Below are 19349 nucleotides of genomic sequence, written 5' to 3' on the forward strand. Positions count from 1 at the left end.
CTGTTAAAGTGGAGTTTTTCATAATGAGTTAAGAAAGAATTGGTCAAAAAGAGTTTGATATGATTTTTCCTTTGCACGTGATCAGGGTCCTGAGAGTAACGGGAAACCACTCTAAAATCAGTAGCTTTACTTTGGTATGCATTTGCATTTCTTCATGTTTCGTGATGGGGATCTTTGTCTCACTCATCCTGCTTTACCCTTTACTTCTGGCCCCCTTGGCAATTTCAGTGATTTCAGAGAGGAAGGGGGAGGGGGAGAGAAACCTCAATGATGAAAGAGAATCATTGATCCATGCCTCCTGCACGCCCCCTACTGTGCCCTGACCAGGAATCCAACAGCCATCTCCCGGTTCCTAGGCTGACGCTCAACCACTGAGCCACGCCGGCCAGGACCGCGCACTCCTTTAAAAAGTAAACTCTTGTCCCTGAGACTCTGATTCCACAGGTGAGGAGTGAAGCTCGAAACCTGTAATAAAGGATGATCCGGAAGTGTAGAGGTACCGAACTTCCTTCCCAGGGCGCATCGGGCCTGTCCCCGCCCCCTGTGTGGCGCGAAGGCCATTGGGAGTTGTAGTTTCCTGGTTTGGTTTTGCCGGCGCTCCGGAAGTGACGTTGGTGCCGCCTTCTTTCCTCTCCGCGTTTCCGCTGTTTCGCGGTGTGACTCGCAGGCTCAGCCGGTAGGTATGTCTTGGTCCGCGTGTCTCTAGAAGGGGAGCCTGGGTCGGGGTACGCGGAGGGACGGCGCTGGGTGGCGGCCGGGAGGCGGCGGCTCGGGCCTCTTCTCGCGGCGCTTCACTCCGGCTCTCCCGCAGGTCCGGCCGCGCCCGCCGCAGCCCCCAGCGCCGCCGCCGCCATGTCGCGGTTTTTCACCACCGGTTCGGACAGCGAGTCCGAGTCGTCCCTGTCCGGGGAGGAGCTCGTCACCAAACCTGTCGGGGGCAACTACGGCAAACAGTGAGTCGGAGGGCCTGCGTCGTGGTGCCCACTCGGGGGGTGCGGGTTCGCGGGCGTGGGGAGGCCGTGCGTGCGCGGGATGGGGGAGGAAGGCGGTGGGAGCGGGCAGGCGGCGAAAGCGGGTTCTGAGGATGTTGAAAGTTTAAGGGACCGGAACAGTGTTGGAGGAACAGCCTTCTTGTTTAGGGTGCTGTGAACTGGGAACGCACCGGATACCAGGGATGTCCGAGAGTTTTCCCGCTGGCCCGGCCTGTTGCCTCAGCTTCCTAACCGGCCTCCTTGTCCACGGCCTTTGTACAACCCCAACCTCTCCTCCTCAGTTCGGCATCGGACGCCAAATCATAATCATTCCTGCCACCAAAACACCTTACTGTGGCTCTGAGGCCCAGCCACTGGGCGCTGCGGGCACGGACTTAAAACACCTGTTTTATTCCTGGTGTTTATCTCCGTTTAAACGTCCTTCCTTCCCCACCCTGCAAATTAATAATTCTTTTCACCCTTTGAAACAGTGGAATGTTGTTTCTCAACTTTCTGTCATACACCATGGCACCATCATCATCATTGCCACATTCCTGTCTACTGTTTAAAAATATACATTGGAAGGCTCTGGTGGGATCGCTCAGTTGGTTAGAGCCTCCTCCTGATACACCAAGGTTGTGGATTTGATCCCAGGTCAGGTGAATCAATGAATGCATAAATTGGTGGAACAACAAATCGATGTTTCTCTCAAGTCAATAAACAAGAAAAATAGGTAAATAAACAGATCATAGCGTTTGGCACAAGGATGATGTGGTGGTGGCGAGGGTATTTGGGGGAAATTAGTAAGAGAGAAGAGAGAGATTGATAGCTGAATGCTGTCTGTGGTCTGTTTTCTCATTACTAAAGAAGAATATGGATTGTCCAGCCTGTGTGGTCTGGCGGTTGAGCATCGACCTATTAACCACGAGATCCCAGTTTGATTACCAGTTAGGACACATGCCTGGGTTGGGGCGCAATCCTTAGTGGGAGCCATGCAGGAGGCAGCCGATCAATGATTCTCTCTCATCAGTGTTTCTATCTCCCTCTCCCTTCCTCTCTGAAATCAATTTTTAAAATTAAGAAAAGAAAAATACTGGCAGTGGAGGAGTTAAAGCCACTGAGACTTTCTTTGTCCTTGGCCTCTCACACTCTGGAACACGTTTTCTAGGACCTAGTTCAGATACCACCTTCCTGATCACTTGCCCATTCATTCTAGCTAGAGCACATGTGTCAAACACAAGGCCCGCGGGCCAAATCCGTCCCGCCAGGCCTTGCAATGTGGCCCGCACCGTGCTGTCATCACTGCTCTCTGCTGCGTTTCCATCACAATGACAGTTTATGACTGTTCAGTAAACCATTCGGCCCGCGATTTAGGCTGGATTTTAGATTTTGGCCCCTTCTCTGATTGAGTTCGACACCCCTAAGCTAGAGTACCCCTTTCTCAGCTTCTTTCAGTGCTTCTAAGTGGCTGTCTTCACTTAGAAGTGAAGTTTTGTGGCATAGTACACAGTCACGTTTGTTTACTTTTGAGAGGATAGAGATCTTTGTGTGCTCCACAACATTTAACAAAAGGCCTTACTTGAAGAAGGCTTAAATATTGAGTTGTATATGAGGAGGCTATAAAGAGGAAGGATCGAGTAGGGTGAGTGTGGTGCCAATGGCCTAAGTCAGTGGTCGAGCCACATGCGGCTCTGTGGCCCCTTGAGTGTGGCTCTTTCATAAAATACCACGTGTGGGTGCTCACATACAGTGCAATTGAAACTTCATGGCCCATGCGCAGAAGTATCGTACTGTTGATATTTGGCTTTGTTGACTAATGAGTTTGCCGACCACTGGCCTAAGTTACTCAGTTCTATCTTCCCCATCTGAGAAAAGATAGGGAGATCACTTGGAAAGACCGGAAATAGCAAGGGAAATTAATGGTCTCTGTTCCTTCAGGCCGTTGTTGCTGAGTGAAGATGAAGAAGATACCAAGAGAGTGGTTCGAAGTGCCAAGGACAAGAGGTGAGGCCATGGGGAGCTTCTGGGGCAGTGGCAAATGGGGTGGTTGGTGATGGTGAATGTATCCAATATGCAGTTGGTCTCTCAACCCAGGTTTGAGGAGTTGACCAACCTTATCCGGACCATCCGTAATGCCATGAAAATTCGGGATGTCACCAAGTGCCTGGAAGAATTTGAGCTCCTGGGAAAGGCATATGGGAAGGCTAAAAGCATTGTGGACAAGGAAGGTGTCCCCCGGTTCTATATCCGCATCCTGGCTGATCTGGAGGACTATCTTAATGAGGTGTGCCTCCTGTGGGGAAGGGCATCCAAAAGGGGGGTGTGGGCTTGGGGCCTGCTTCTAACCCACTTCCGGGATCGTATTTCCTCTTGGTGGTTGGCCCTATACACATTGTTTCCCAGAACACAGGAATAGGGGGGTAAAGGAAGGAGAAGGACTCTTTTTAGCCAAGAATTTTAATTGTATTTATTTTTATACTATCTCTTGGTTGTAGTTTTGTACTTTTAGTGGTGATATGTAAAGGGTCTTTTGTTTTTTTATTTTTTTAATTAATTTTCCACAGAGAGGAAGTGAGAGGGATAGAGAGCTAGAGATGTAGATGAGAGAGAAACATCGACCAGCTGCCTCCTGCACACCCCCTACTGGGGATGTGCCCGCTACCAATGTACATGCCCTTTGACTGGAATCGCACCTGGGACCTTTCAGTCCGCAGACCGACGCTCTATCCACTGAGCCAAACCGGTTTCAGCTGTAAAGGGTCTTTTAAAAATAACATGTAATAAGGAGTATGGATGGTGTGCAGATAGACTAAAAAATAGTGGTAAAGCCTGAAATTCAGGAAATACTATTTAGTCTCAGATTCCTTTCTTCTCTACTCTCCTTTAGCTATGGGAAGATAAAGAAGGAAAGAAGAAGATGAACAAGAACAACGCCAAGGCCTTGAGCACTCTGCGCCAGAAGATCCGAAAATATAACCGAGATTTTGAATCCCATATTACAAATTACAAGCAGGTGGGGGTGCTAGACACAGACTCTGAACTCTGAGACAGTGACCTCATGACTGAGACAAAACAGTTGCAAATGGGAACTGTGATTGGAGAAGGAGTCATGACAAGACTAGGGTGGAGGGGTGATATGGTGGTTGGTAGGCATCCTTAATTACCTTCTCACTTATTTCCCTCTTTAAAGAACCCTGAGCAGTCTGCAGATGAAGATGCTGAGAAGAATGAGGAGGATTCAGAAGGTGAGAGGGAAGACCCTTACTGCAAATGGTTAGGGAGTCTACAGTCAGTGGTTCCTTTGGCCTGGTTTCTTGGTTCCCTTCAGCCTTGCTCTTCCCACCAGGCTCTTCAGATGAGGATGAGGATGGAGTCAGTGCTGCGGCTTTCTTGAAGAAGAAATCAGAAGCTCCTTCTGGGGAGAGTCGAAAGTTCCTCAAAAAGATGGAGGTCAGAGCCAGGGTTATAATCGGGGGTGATTTGCCTCCCACGGGCCATTCTTAGGAGAAGAAAAGATTCATAGAACCCTAGGATTAGGAGGGGTTGGTTAGTGGAACAGACTTCCTCTTGGGTTAGAGCACTGAGTACACTGGAATATAGAAAACTAGATATAAAAACCTGGGACAAGTCACTGCTCCCTGGTCCTGGTGGTCCAGTCTAGCTCTCAATACCCTGATTCCATGAAGAACCACTTGTTCTGATCCTGTAAGCCTCTGAACCGTGTGTTATGGGAGCAGAGAGACTCGTCAATCTCTCCATCTTCTCCCTGCTGATCCTTTTTCCCTCTAAGGATGAAGATGAGGACTCCGAAGATTCAGAAGAGGATGAAGAGTGGGACACAGGCTCAACATCTTCTGACTCGGACTCAGAGGAGGAAGAAGGGAAACAGACCGTGCTGGCCTCAAGATTCCTTAAAAAGTAAGACAAGTCGCACCTCGCCACAGTGGGACGAGTAGGACACCTTTATTTATTTATTTATAAAATATATTTTATGGATTTTTTTTACAGAGAGGAGGAGAGAGGGATAGATAGGTAGAAACATCGATGAGAGAGAGACATCAATCAGCTGCCTCCTGCACACCCCCTACTGGGGATGTGCCCACAACCAAGGTACATGGCCTTGACCGGAATCGAATCTGGGACCTGACACTCTATCCACTGAGCCAAACCGGTATCGGCAATAGGACACCTTTAATCTTGAAGGTGGTTGCTTCTTCCACGGAGTCCTTTCAGGTCGTAGATGCCAGTTGCTCCCTTTTCACAAAGGGATCTCAAGTACACTGGAGTCACGTACACTAGTTGGCTAAGTTCACGGAGCTAATGTGCCCTGAGGATTGGGTTAGAAGGCTCCAGAGTCCAAATACTTAACGATGGCATTATTCACTACACGTGGACTGAGTGTAAATCTCAGTTGGGCACTGATTAGTTGTGCAGTGCTGGACAAGCTATATAACATTTTCAGTCTCTAGTTTCCTCATCTGTAAAAAGGGATGGTACTTAAGCCCGTCTCAAGGATAGCTGCAATAGAGAGGTGATACAGAGAAATGGGAGCTCTTAGTGATGGTATTTAGTAGCTGTACAACTTGGGGTAGTACTTAAGCTCAGGTATGTTTGCTCCTTTGAACTCAGAGTGGTACCTGCCCCTTTGTACTACAAATGAATCAAATACCAAGCTCTAGTAAACACTGCTCAGTTATTTATTTTTCATTGATTTTAGAGAAAGGAAGGGAGCAGGAGAGAAAGATAGAAACACTCATCCACTCATCGATCAGCTGCTTCCTACACTTCCTCTACTGGGGATGGAGTTCCCAATCCTGGCATGTGCCCTGACTGGGAGTCGAGCCATGACCTCAGGGCTCAACACTGAGCAACACTGTTCCTGTAGTAGGCAGAACTATTGCTGCTTTTTGTGTTGCTCTTCCACTTTTAAAAGTTGGCATTAATGCTGCTTCAGTGAGTAGGGAGTTCCCTGACACTAGAGGGGCCTAGATACAGGCATTTTGTTGAGAAGCTTTTTTTATTCTTTATTGTTGAAAGTATTACATATCTCTCCTTTTTCCCCCGTTGACCTCTCCCTAGCCGTTCCCACCACGTATTGTCTATGTCCATGGGAAGAAGCCTTTTTTCACGGTGTGCTTCAGGGAACACTGGTCAAGTCTGGGAAGCATTGCATATCTGATCTCTTTTTACTCAGAACACTTCTAACACCGTATTTGTGGGGGTTTGTCTCACTCCAGCCAGTTCTCCAGCTCTCTGGACACCAACTAGGTGTGTTCAGCAATTCAGTACAGTTCTGACACTACCCAGAATTAATGTAGACCTCACAAGTTAAGGGCTCAGTCCCACAAGACTGCCCACCTCAGACACCAGTTGCAAGTCCCAAGTTTGGCACCTGTACTTCTGGCCAACCAGCTATAAATTCAAAGTTCCCACAATCCCTTCCTCAGGTTCATAAATAGAATGACTCATAAAACTTTGGAAAGCCTTTTTACTAGCCACCAAGTAATCAGCTTAAGATTTGTTCCCAGGTCAGTGTGGACAGAGCAGTTAGAGTCAGAGAACAACTATATTTCTTATGGATTCTCTGGGAAACTTAGTGATCAGCGGTGGAGCTATTTCTGTGTGTGCAGGGGCCCGGTGCCTCTGCCTTATTAGACCAGGCCATATTGTTCCCTTCATAAGAGTTTCTTGGTGCAAAATGGTGACGTGCCTTGGAAAGTTGTCCAGCAGATTCAGTGCTTAGTGGTCCTTGTGGTTGTGGTTAACTTTAGGTCATTCTTGTAGAGTGTAGCTTGGATGCAGGATTCTGCAGAGGAAAGGAGCTTCGTGGGAGGAAGAAGCCTTAGGGAGAAGGGGACTGGTCTTTCATTTCCTGCGTCTCCCGACAGAGCCCCGGCCACAGAGGAGGACAAGAAGGCTGCTGAGAAGAAACGGGAGGACAAAGCCAAGAAGAAGCACGATAGGAAGTCTAAGCGCTTGGATGAGGAGGAGGAGGACAATGAAGGCGGGGAGTGGGAGAAGGTCCGAGGTGGAGTGCCCCTTGTGAAGGTGAGAATTTCAGAATTAAAATGAATTGGGAAACAGTTTGGAAGAGCAGACAGGCCCAGTCTGGTTGGGTTGGGAGAAAAGTTAAGGCAAAATAGATTCCTGTTGACTTGCACATGACAGGATCTTTGTTGCCTAGGAGAAACCAAAAATGTTTGCCAAGGGAACTGAGATCACCCATGCTGTTGTCATCAAGAAACTGAATGAGATCCTGCAGGCACGAGGCAAGAAAGGAACTGATCGGTGAGATTCGTGGATCTGGGTTGTGGGACTACAGGGTGAAGGCTCTTTTCTCTAAGACACAGGGTGGATGCTGATGAATAAATAGTGCTGTTTTGGGAAGATGTGTGTGTGGCTCCGTAGAAGGAATGGTCTTCGAGAACCATCAGTCTATTGTTCTGTTTACTTTCCCTTTGACCTTAAGCCAATCACTTGTCCTTCTAGGACCGTTTTCCCCATGTATAAAACGGGAATAATGTTCACCTTCTAATGGTGCCTAAAGAGAATGATAGCTTGTTAGCATCAGTGCTGTTTCTGTTTGAAATTTATGAAGGAGAAGCAGGTATATAGGAGGTGAGGAGGGGGTGTTAGGAATGAAGCTGCCTCACTTGTTCAAAGGAAGCATGCTGTATGGCAGGATGAGATTTCTGACTTGTCTTTGATGCCTCACCCTGTTCTGGACCCTCTAGTGCATCCCAGATTGAGCTGCTACAACTGCTGGTTCAGATTGCTTCTGAAAACAACCTTGGGGAGGGTGTCGCCATTAAGATCAAGTTCAATATCATCGCCTCTCTCTACGACTACAATCCCAACCTGGCTACTTACATGAAGGTGAGGGCAATAAAGAGGAGCGTTCCAGGGCTGAGCTGGTGGATTAGCGGAAGGTACCAGAGTCTTAAAACTCAAGGGCTGTGGCTCTGGCTCACATGTGTCAAACACAAGGCCCGAGGGCCAAATCCGTCCCGCCAGGCCTTGCAATGTGGCCCGCACCGCGCTGTCATCACTGCACTCCGCTGCGTTTCCATCACAATGACAGTTTATGACTGTTCAGTAAACCATTCGGCCCGCGATTTAGGCTGGATTTTAGATTTTGGCCCCTTCTCTGATTGAGTTCGACACCCCTACTCTAGCTGGTTTGGCTCAGTGGATAGAGTGTCAGCCTGTGGACTGAAAGGTCCCGGATTCGATTCCAATTAAGGGCACCTGCCTGGGTTTCAGGCTCCATCTCCGGTGGGGAGCGTGCAGGAGGCAGTCGATCAATGATTCTCATATTTGATGTTTCTATCTCTCCCTCTCACTTCCTCTCTGAAATCAATAAAAATATATTTAAGAAATAAAAACTCAAGGGCTGTGGAAACAGCCTTAGAGTTGAAGGCTCTGTGCGTTCTGGTGAAGGGGCTTTTGGGAGGCACCTGCTCATTCCCCTTGCACACCTCTGACTGCCATCTGATCTCTTGGCAGCCCGAGATGTGGCAGAAGTGCCTGGATTGCATCAATGAGCTGATGGACATCCTATTTGCAAATCCCAACATCTTTGTTGGAGAGAACATTCTGGAAGAGAGTGAGAACCTGCATAATGCTGACCAGGTAAAGAGAGGAATTGGCAGGCTAACTGGAGATGTGTATGTTGTCTGCTTTGAGAAAGCTTGAAGGAAATAACAATTGAAGTATGGGCTGGTTGTTTACTACTCCTTTGCCTTTTCAGCCACTGCGTGTCCGTGGCTGTATCCTAACTCTGGTGGAACGGATGGATGAAGAATTTACCAAAATAATGCAAAATACTGACCCTCACTCCCAAGGTGAGCCTGAGCAAGCATGGGTATCAGTGAGATGTGAAGAACTAAAACTAAGGATATATTATACTAAATGAGCATTTGGAAAGCATTCTCTCTAGAGGACGATTCTGGCAGGCTTGAGACACTGGGTTCCTCATAAGTTCTGCTTCAGTAGGGCTGAGTGAGGCCTCAAATTTGCTTTTCTAACATGTTTCTAGGCGGTGCTGTTGGTCTGTGAATTACACTTTCAGAATAATTGGTTATGGCCTCTGCCCTTTTGACTTTAGCTTGGATCAGGGACATTGAGGTGGGGAAAATACAGGACATTTCCAGAGTAAAATGTGAATACCCACGTGTGCCCACTGAGTCAAGGGTGTTCCAGCTCAACGCCTTCATGCTCACGGAGTTTATTTTACATTCATTGCTGGGGCAGCAGTAGACCTATGGTCTTTCCAAATAAACAAAGGAGATAATTTTAGGTGATGTAAACTGTGAATTAGAAATTCAAATTGGGGCCTGAGGTAAGCCTGGAAGAGTCGCAGTTTTAGATAACGGTTGAACAGAGCATCCTTAGGTAGAGGCATGTGAGGTGAGACCGGAATGAGGAGGAGGGGCGTTAGCCGGGGGGGGAATTAGCAGAAGAGAAGGCCTAACAGGAGGAACAGAAAGTGAGCTTGGTGTGTACCAGGACGGCATCTGATGGGTGCGGAAAACGTACATAGGCGACTGGATTGGTCAGGGGCAAACGACTGAGAAAGCCTGGGTGCCTGGCTGAGCTTAGGGGGGTGCTCTCCCTGCCAGAGTATGTGGAGCACCTGAAGGATGAGGCAAAGGTGTGTGCCATCATTGAGCGTGTGCAGCACTACCTGGAGGAGAAGGGGACTACTGAGGAGATCTGCCGTGTCTACCTGAGGCGCATTCTCCACACCTACTACAAGTTTGATTACAAGGCCCATCAGCGGCAGCTCACCCTCCCTGAGGGCTCCTCAAAGGTGAGTGCCTGCCAAGGAGCAGAGGGATATGTCTGTCTGTCCTATATATGTGTCAGGTGTTGATGGCAAACCTTCCATTCCCTGTTCCTGAAGTGGAGCAGGGAGGGAAAATGGTAACGGCGAGGCTGGGTGAAGTCTCATTTGGTGGTTAATGCCTAAATCATTTAGACCCATCGTCCTTGTCTGTCCCTCCTCTTCCCCTCACCAAACATTAACATCACCCCGCTCCCCTGCCCCCCAGTCTGACCAAGATCAGGCAGAAAATGAGGGCGAGGACTCGGCTCTGCTGATGGAGAGACTTTGCAAGTACATCTATGCCAAAGACCGCACAGACCGAATTCGCACGTGCGCCATCCTCTGCCATATCTACCATCATGCCCTGCACTCCCGCTGGTACCAGGCCCGGGACCTCATGCTTATGAGCCACCTACAAGACAACATTCAGCACGCAGACCCTCCAGTACAGGTAGGATGAGCAGACGCTCTGGCTTTAGTGGCAAAGGGAAGACCAGGCCAGGTCCCGATTGGGGCAGAATGGCTCAATCAAATTAGTCACTTTGGCTAACTCAGATATAAGTAAACCTTTGGTCTTTCCTAGTTGCCAGCATTCTTTGATCCTCCTGCATATTAACATTTTGTTGTACTGGTCCAACAGCATTAGAGTCCTCTGGGATAGAAATTTGGGTCCAACTAACACTTATTATTCCTACTTCGGAACATTAGGTGATCATCTTGTTTAAAAAGGTGAAAAGAACTATATAAGAAGTAGTCAAACCAATTGGAAGACAGGGATCCAAATGTAGTATGATATGTTGGCACACAACAGTGGAGCAACTAATTTTGTGTGTGTGGCTGTATTGTGAGGGCATTTAAAGCTGTGTCTTTAAATGTGTGCTTAAAATAATTAATATTCGGGGACTCTTTCCCTCTCCCCACGTGGGCGTCTTTAAATCTCCACCTTTACTATAAAAAAATAATAATTAATATTCATGTGGTGAACATTTGGTAAACCTTTTTGGTGGCGGTTTTTAAAAAGCACTTTCATTTGTTCTTTTTTACTTCATTGTATGAACTTTTTCTTTTCAATTACAATTTACTTTTATATTAGTTTCAGGTGTACAAAGTGTTTCCCCCTGATAATACTGGTGCCACTTGGCACCATACATCGTTGTTAAAATATTATTGATTATATGTCCTCCGCTGGTTGGTTGATTTGTTATATTGTTCTTTAGGTTCCACTTATAACTGAAATCACATGGTATTTGTCTTTCTCTGACTGATTTTACTTCTCTTAATAACTTTCTAGGCCTATCCATACTGTCACAAATGATAAAATTTTCTTTTTTGTGTCAGAGTAATATTCATTGTATAAATGTACCGCAGCTTTTTTATCTGCTTGTCTATTGATGGACACTTGGGCTGCTCTCATAGCTTGGCTTTTGTAAATAATGCTGCAATGAATATAAGGGTGCATATATTCTTTTGAAGTAGTGTTTTGGGTTTCTTCTGATATATTCTCGGAAGTGGAGTCACTGGATCATAAGGCAGTTCCATTTTAAATTTTGGGGGGAACCTCCATACTGCTTTCCACAGTGGCTGCACCAGTCTGCATTCCCAACAAGTTTCCCTTTTTCCAGATCCTCTCCAACACTCGTTGAGTTATTGATGGCAGCCATTCTGACAGTTATGAGGTGATATCTCACTGTGGTTTTAATTTGCATTTCTCTGATGATTAGTAATGTTGAGCATCTTTTCATGTCTTTTGGCTATCTGTATGTCCACTTTGGAGAAGTGTCTATTCGGGTCCTTTGCCCATTTTTAAATTTGACTGTTTGGTTTTTTTGGTGTTGAGTTGTATGAGTTCTTATAAATTTTGGGTATTAATCCCTTATTAGATGTATCACTGGTGAATATGCTCTCATTCAGTGGGTTGACTTTTCATTTTTTTGATGCTTTGCTGTGCAAAAACTTTAGTTTGATGTGATGTAGTCCCGTTTGTTTTAGTCTTTTGTTTCCCTTTCCCAAGAAGCTATATCAGAAAAAATGTTTACTAAGAGAAATGTCCAAGATTTTGTTGTCTTTGTTTTCTTCTAGGATTGTTATAGTTGCAGGTCTTATGTGTAAGTCTTTTAATTAATTTTTAGTTTATTCTTGTGTATGGTGTAAGAAGGTGGGGGCAGTTTCAATTTTTTGCACGTATCTGTCCAACTCTTTAGTTTATTGAATAGATTCTTTAGCCCCATTGTATATTCTTGCCTCTTTTGTTGACTATTAATTGGCTACAAATGTGTGGTTTTATTTCTGAACTCTATTCCATTGATCTATATCTGTTTTTATGCCAGAACCATACTGTTTTAATTACAAGTTCTTAATCTATTTTTGTTTTTGATAGATTGCTGGTGTATTTCCAGTTTTTAAATGAAGCTGCTGTGAACAATAATGTATGAGTCTTTGTGTGGATATGTTTTCTCTTGGGTAATACTTAAGAGTAGAATTGCTGCCGAAACCAGTTTGGCTCAGTGGATAGAGTGTCGGCCTATGGACTGAAAGGTCCCAGGTTCGATTCCTTCCAGTCAAGGGCATGTACCTTAGTTGTGGGCACATCCCCAGGAGGGGGTGTGCAAGAGGCAGCTGATCGGTGTTTCTCTCTCATCGATGTTTCTACCTCTCTATCCCTCTCTCTTCCTCTCTGTAAAAAATCAAAAAAATATATTAAAAAAAAAAAGAGTAGAATTGCTGTAGTTGTATGTTTAGATTTATTAGAAACTGAGGTGGTTGGTTCCTTATCATTTTATATTCCTACGAGTAATGTGTGAGAGTGTTCCTTGTTAATGTTTTATATTGTAGGTCTTTTTTAATTTTAGCCATATTGGTGGTTGTGTAATGGAATCCCATGGTGTTCTTAAAACTCTTAAAATTGATTTTTGTTGTTGTTGATTTGTCCTTTATATGTCTTTTTTCATAAAATGTCTGATCAACTTTTGCTTATTGTTTTTGTTCGTTTGTTAATTCTCACCGGAGGATATTGATTTTCAGAAAGAGTGGAAGGGAAGGAGAGAGAAAGAGAAACATTGATGCCAGACAAATCAGTGGGTTGTCCCCTCTCTCCCCACATGCCCTCCTGGCCGAGTATCCGAGCCTGCATTGGAGGTATGTGCCCTTGACAGGAAGCTGATGCTGTGACTACTGAGCCACACTGGCTAGGGCAACTTCTGCCTACTGCTTTTAAAGATTGGATTGTTTGTCTTTTTATTATTGAGTTGTAGGAATTCTTTATATATCCTGGATGCCAGTCCTTTGTCGGGTCAAAGTTTTCCAAATAATCTTCCATTTTGTGCTTTGCTTATTCATTTTCTTAACCATTCCTTTTGGTGTAGTCTGGCTTATCGGTTTTTTTGTTTATGGTTATTTTCTGGGTCCTAGTGACAGAAACCTTTGCCTACTTGCAATTCATGAAGATATTCGTTTCTTCTTTTTTTTTTTTTAAGTTCTTAATGGTTTTAGCTTTCACATTTAAATCTGATTTTTGCATATGGTGTGAAGTCAGGGTCAGTGACTGTCTATCCCTATTGTATTGCTTTGGTGCTTTTGTGAAATACTGCTTGACCCTTAAAGTGTGCATGTGTTTCTGGTCTCTATTCTGTTCCATTCATTCATGTTTTTGTCTGCCATTCTAATACTGTCTTGATTGCTGTGCCTTTAGAGTAACTCTCAATGTCAACTTCTGTTTTGGAATGATTTGGATATTTTTGATCTTTGCATTTCCACATAAATTTTAGAGTCAGCTTGTCAGTTTCTACAAAAAACACCTGCTGGGATTTTATCAAATCTATAAAACAATGTTAGGAAAATTCACGTTAATAAGTAAACATTGAATCTTTCAGTCTTACATGTTATCTCTTCATTTATTTTCTTCAGTTTCTCTCTGCAAAGTTGGAAGTATTAGACATCTTTTTAAAAATTTTTCCCAAATATCATGTGATACTTGACACTTTTGTAAATATAATTATTTTTTTCAGTTGCATTTTTCAATTGTTAATTACCAGTGTATCCTACCATTTTGCTAAATTCACTTAGCTCTAATACAGTCATGCATTGCTTAATGAGGGGAATACATTCTAAGAAATGCATTGTTAGCTGTAGTATTTTGGTCAATATCCTTTTTCAGATTGATCCAAGTTCAATGAGAATTTATGTTAAAACAGATAGTGAATTTTGTCAAAAGCTTTTTTTGCATCTATTGAAATGATATACAGTTAATTTCTCCTTTGTTCTGTTCATTTGGTGAATAACCATGATTTTAGATTTTTATGTAAGCCTTTCATTCCTGAAATATATCCTACTTGGTCAAGATTTATTATCTCTTTTAAATGTTGCTAGATTCTGTTTACTAATAATTTTAAAGGCTTTTTGTATCTGTTTATATCTGATAATGACCTCTGTGTGTTTGCTATTATTAATACTTAGTCTTTCCCCCCCTTAAAAGAAGTCTGTGTTGCTTACAATCTAAACTTCTTAATTAGTGGCAAGTCCATTTTTCAGTTGCGGAAGTCAGAAATTTTGGCATCCTCCATGATTCTTGTTTTCCCCTCACATACTACACCTGCTTCCCTCTGCCACCATCATCTTGGTGTCTCTCTGCTTCTGACCTTCAGGCTCTTCTTTTAAAAAAAAAAAAAAAAAAAAAAAAAAAAACTATTGTGTTGCGGTTTTTTTTTTTTTTTTTACATATGTCCCTTCCCCCCTCCATCCCCGCATTGACTGCGTCTAGCCCACCGTCCCTTGGAAGGCTATTTTTATTTTTTTTTTTTTTAATATACAGGTAGGTTTTTTAAAATATATTTTATTCATTTTTTTACAGAGAGGAAGGGAGAGGGATAGAGAGTTAGAAACATTGATGCGAGAGAAACATCGATCAGCCGCCTCCTGCACACCCCCTACTGGGGATGTGCCTGCAACCAAGGTGTATGCCCTTGACCGGAATCGAACTTGGGACCCTTCAGTCCACAGGCTGATGCTCTATCCACTGAGCCAAACCGGCCAGGGCCCAAAGGCTATTCTTTTTTTTCCTTTTTTTCCAAAGGCTATTCTTAATACAGTGGCCAAAGTAGCCATATTAAATTAAGTCAGATTATATCACTTATTTGCTCAAAACCTTCCCACGGTTTTCCATCTTAAAACTCTTAACCTGGCTTACATGGCTGTGTGTTTGCTCAGCCTCTGGTTTATGATCGCATCTTTTTATCAGCTGTGGCCATTTCACATTCCTGTTTCTCAAGTGCACCTGGCACAACTCTTGCACATGGCCTTTGCCTTCGCTTTTTCTTTTTCCTACAATGCTCTTCTCCCAGTTATCTGTAGGACTTGCTCCCTCTTTTTCTATTAGGTATTTATTTAAACATTCCCATCAAGATGTGGCCTTCCCTAGTTATCCCATATAAAATTGTGAGCTCCCACCACTACCACCATCACATAAACTCCCTTTATTTCCTCCTCTGCTTTATTTTTCTTCTAGCACGAGTCCCACATGTATACTGTGGCTTTGTGGCTCTTTCTCTTCCACACCCTTTCCCTAGAATGGGAACTCTGTGGTGGAGCAGGGGCTTGTCTGTTTCGTTCTCAGTCCCATCCTGTTGCCTAGTGCTTACCACATCAGTGTATCATTCGTTGAGTATTTGTATGTTTGTTGAATGAACAACTGGAAATGACTTGCCCTGTCACTGTCACCTCTGAGTGTATCATCCTTTGCTCCCAGATCCTGTACAACCGCACCATGGTGCAGCTGGGCATCTGTGCCTTCCGCCAAGGCCTGACCAAGGACGCCCACAACGCCCTGCTGGACATCCAGTCCAGCGGCCGCGCCAAGGAGCTCCTCGGTCAGGGCCTGCTGCTGCGCAGCCTCCAGGAGCGCAACCAGGAGCAGGAGAAGGTGGAGCGGCGCCGGCAGGTGCCCTTCCACCTGCACATCAACCTGGAGCTGCTGGAGTGTGTTTACCTGGTGTCTGCCATGCTCCTGGAGATCCCCTACATGGCCGCCCACGAAAGTGATGCCCGCCGACGCATGATCAGCAAGCAGTTCCATCACCAGCTGCGGGTGGGCGAGCGGCAGCCCCTGCTGGGTGAGTATGAGCTCCGTAGTGGAACAGACTTCACTTCTTTGTTCCTTGATTACTTTCTTTTTTTTTTTTTTTTTTTTTAGTGTTTTTATTTATTTCAGAGTGAGAAAGGGAGAGGGAGAGATGGAAACATCAGCGATGAGGGAGAATTAATTGGTTGGCTGCCTTCTGCACACCCCCTACTGGGGATCGAGCCCACAACCTGGGCCTGTGCCCTGACCAGGTATTGTACCGTGACCTGCACACCAGCCAGGCTGATTTATCGATTACTTTTAATAAAAGGATTAAGAGAAGCTAAAGAGAATAATTTGATTCCATTTGATTTAATGACATCTTCATAAAGAATCTTAAGCCATTGTTTTTACTTAATAGTTTCTGTAATGTCTCACCATAGGATACATTGTTCTGTTTTACAAATTAAGCTCCCTGCTTTCTGTTATTCTCCATTTCAGTCTGCTTGTCAGCCTTATCTTTCTATAGAATTTATTGCCGGGACCGGTTTGGCTCAATGGATAGAGCGTCGGCTTGGGGACTGAAGGGTCCCGGGTTCGATTCCGGTCAAGGGCATGTACCTTGGTTGCGGGCATATCCCCAGTAGGGGGTGTGCAAGAGGCAACTGATCGATGACTCTCTCTCATCGATGTTTCTGGCTCTCTATCTCTCTCCCTTCCTCTCTGTACAAAATCAATAAAAAATATATATTAAAAAATAAATAAATAAATAAATAAATAAATAAATAGTAATTATTTAAAAAAAAAAAAAGAATTTATTGTATAATGCCATACACCATTGCCTACAGAATAAAGCTTGCTCTCCTTAGTTATTAAGTCAAACTCATGACCTGTTTCCAGTGGTATTTCTTATTTAATATAAATTTACATAGTGCTTTTTTTCTGACTGGTACTGTAAAAATAATTTATATATTCTTAATTACTAATAACTCTGTAATGTAGATACTATTATTACCCCCTTTTTCTTGATTAAGAAACTGAGTCATGGAAGTTAAGTGACTTGCCTAACTAACATAGCTAATGTGTGCCTCTCTAACCTTTTTTCCTTTTTCCCCTTCGTACGCATTATTTTTTAGCCAAACAGTTAGACCCTTGGCATTCAAGAATCTAACATTGGCCTCTCTAATCACTTCTGAAAGGTCTGATCCATAAATCCAGCAGTTGAGTGAGTTGTGATTTCACTGGGAAAGGAATTTGAATTGTGTCCTTCCAGTGGGGTTAAAAGATTTGGCGAGTGAGCCAGGCTTACTGTTCACAGCTGCATCCCTTTATAGATCTGTCCTCTGCTGGTTGTGTGTGTGGTCCTGTTGAAATGCCCCTGAGGCAGGTTTTGTTTGGCTTCTGTCGTGATACTTGCTTTAATTGGACATTTCCAGTGAAAGCCTGTGTTTCCAGCATCTCTTAGGGCTCTCTGGTTCACCACAGTTCCTGCTGTTGCGCGTCAGTGCCTGCAGTGGAGCCAGAAGCCAGTTTCTGTTTTAGCTCTACGTTTTGATTTGTAGAGAAGTATCCTTCGAACCTCTAACCTTGCCTAATTTTCAGAAGTGATCAGATGGAAGCTGACACAAAAGGGTTGTGTGTCTTTCCTTATACTTAGCCCTATCCATACATTTCTACCTGGCCTCAACCGCGGACATGCTTGAGCTTGTAGTCCCTGTTTAGGTTGGGCCCTGCTCATGGTTCCCTTCATCTGCCATCCATTTCCAGTCGTGGCGCTTTTATACTTTATTGTCTGTTGTGAATTCTCAGCCACTCTCGTTGGCCATGTCTATCTTCCTGGCTTGTTTCTCACAACTATACTTTGGGGGCCCAAATCCATCAGCATATCAAACCCATGATTTATTAAAATTTAAAGTGAAGCTAAATTTTTTTAAGAAAAGGAGTGAGCCACTTTAAAGAAAAATAAACTGATAACAGTGTGATATATAGTAGATATGGTATCATGAAGGTGGTATTAAGAAGGAAGGAAGTTGGATAACTACCATTCCAGTTGAGATGTTAATTTTTTTAGGTCAAGGATTCTTATAAGAATCTGATGAAAACTATGGACCCTTTTTCTAGGATAATACTCATAAAGACACACAAAGCAATTTGTCAACATTTTCAAAGAGGTCACTAGTTCCCTAAGCACATCATGGACTGATTTAGTCTAAATCTAAATCAACTTATTCTGGTGGTACAGGACTTACACAGTGATGTGATATTTAGTGGAGAGAGAGGAAGGTCTCCCGGCTGGTTGTTGGCTCTCCTGGGGGCCAGAACCTGGTGCCCGGTTTCCTAGCCCCTGCCTCATTCCCAACCTTTCAGGCCCCCCCGAATCAATGAGGGAACATGTGGTCGCTGCCTCAAAGGCTATGAAGATGGGTGACTGGAAGACTTGCCACAGTTTTATCATCAATGAGAAAATGAATGGCAAAGTGTGGGACCTTTTCCCTGAAGCTGACAAAGTCCGAACCATGCTGGTGAGGTGAGCCGAGAGGGGAAACGTGGTAGGTGGCAAATAAGACTGGTTGGTCTCTTTTCCTGAAGATCTCTTCTGTATCCCATAGGAAGATCCAGGAGGAGTCCCTGCGGACCTACCTCTTCACCTACAGCAGCGTCTATGACTCCATCAGGTAGGATGAGCCCTGAGGAAGCAGAGCGGCCCCAGCTTTGTGGCCGCACATCTTAGTTGCTCCCCATCTTCTTTCTCCCCAGCATGGAGACACTGTCTGACATGTTTGAGCTGGACCTCCCCACTGTGCACTCCATCATTAGCAAGATGATCATTAATGAGGAGTTGATGGTAAGGGCCAGGGATGGTGAATGGGCAGGTGAGTCATGGGGAGTTTGGATGGAGCGGTCTGATCTGTGTCATGTCCCTGTCTGTATCATTCCCATCAGGCCTCCTTGGACCAGCCAACACAGACGGTGGTGATGCACCGCACAGAGCCCACTGCCCAACAGAACCTGGCGCTGCAGCTGGCGGAAAAGCTGGGCAGCCTGGTGGAAAACAATGAGCGGGTGTTTGACCACAAGCAGGGTACCTACGGCGGCTACTTCCGAGGTAAGTGGTTCCATCCCCTTTGTTCTCCCGGCGTCCTGGCTCCCTTGCTGTCTCCCCTGGCATTCACTCCCTCCCCTTCCCATCTCTCTCCTGCAGACCAGAAGGACGGTTACCGCAAAAACGAAGGCTACATGCGCCGGGGTGGGTACCGCCAGCAGCAGTCTCAGACAGCCTACTGATCATTCCGTCACCATGGCTAGACCATTCAGCAACCTTTAAGTCCTAAACCACCCCGTCATTAAAGGTCTATTTAAACTTGTTATAGTCCTGTTTGCCTGCATGTCGCCACAGAGGTGTGTGGACAGTTCATTTGCTGATTTTATTTCTTAGCTTCTACCATATGACAGGCACAAGGCAGAAATAACCAGTACGTATTTCTGACTTCAAAGAGCT

The 19349-nt window shown here is 44.8% G+C and overlaps 1 protein-coding gene and 1 long non-coding RNA gene across 4 annotated transcripts; both read left to right on the forward strand.

Annotated features, from left to right (window-relative positions):
• Nucleotides 1-542: 542 nt before the first annotated feature.
• On the forward strand, nucleotides 543-19216 carry LOC118704864 (eukaryotic translation initiation factor 3 subunit C). Of its 3 annotated transcripts, none has more exons than XM_036412899.2 (21): nucleotides 543-676; nucleotides 812-953; nucleotides 2910-2975; nucleotides 3066-3255; nucleotides 3859-3984; nucleotides 4162-4216; nucleotides 4318-4421; nucleotides 4762-4889; nucleotides 6860-7019; nucleotides 7156-7259; nucleotides 7706-7847; nucleotides 8478-8603; nucleotides 8722-8815; nucleotides 9593-9783; nucleotides 10025-10249; nucleotides 15539-15902; nucleotides 18218-18377; nucleotides 18460-18525; nucleotides 18608-18695; nucleotides 18794-18956; nucleotides 19053-19216. In XM_036412899.2, exons 2-21 carry the CDS (start codon nucleotides 853-855, stop codon nucleotides 19133-19135), a joined length of 2736 nt encoding a protein of 911 aa, XP_036268792.1. In that variant the 5' UTR covers nucleotides 543-676; nucleotides 812-852; the 3' UTR covers nucleotides 19136-19216. The 3 variants fall into 3 exon arrangements, with proteins under 3 accessions (XP_036268792.1, XP_045428410.1, XP_045428411.1); XM_045572454.1 differs by having other exon boundaries at nucleotides 587-680; XM_045572455.1 differs by lacking the exon at nucleotides 543-676 and adding an exon at nucleotides 708-725.
• Nucleotides 11554-13582, forward strand: LOC123651311. Its single transcript, XR_006739935.1, has 2 exons — nucleotides 11554-12292; nucleotides 12512-13582. It is a non-coding gene; the product is annotated as an uncharacterized LOC123651311 (long non-coding RNA).
• Nucleotides 19217-19349: the final 133 nt, after the last annotated feature.

Source organism: Pipistrellus kuhlii, unplaced genomic scaffold, assembly GCF_014108245.1.
Source record: "Pipistrellus kuhlii isolate mPipKuh1 unplaced genomic scaffold, mPipKuh1.p scaffold_m20_p_48, whole genome shotgun sequence".
Taxonomy (NCBI): domain Eukaryota; kingdom Metazoa; phylum Chordata; class Mammalia; order Chiroptera; family Vespertilionidae; genus Pipistrellus; species Pipistrellus kuhlii.

Coding starts and splice junctions, on each gene's coding strand:
- LOC118704864 (XM_036412899.2), top strand. CDS start 853: ATGTCGCGGTTTTTCACCACCGGTTCGGACAGCGAGTCCGAGTCGTCC. Junction 4,890..6,859: donor GCCTCAAGATTCCTTAAAAA/GTAAGACAAGTC, acceptor GTCTCCCGACAG/AGCCCCGGCCACAGAGGAGG. Junction 7,848..8,477: donor ACCTGGCTACTTACATGAAG/GTGAGGGCAATA, acceptor ATCTCTTGGCAG/CCCGAGATGTGGCAGAAGTG.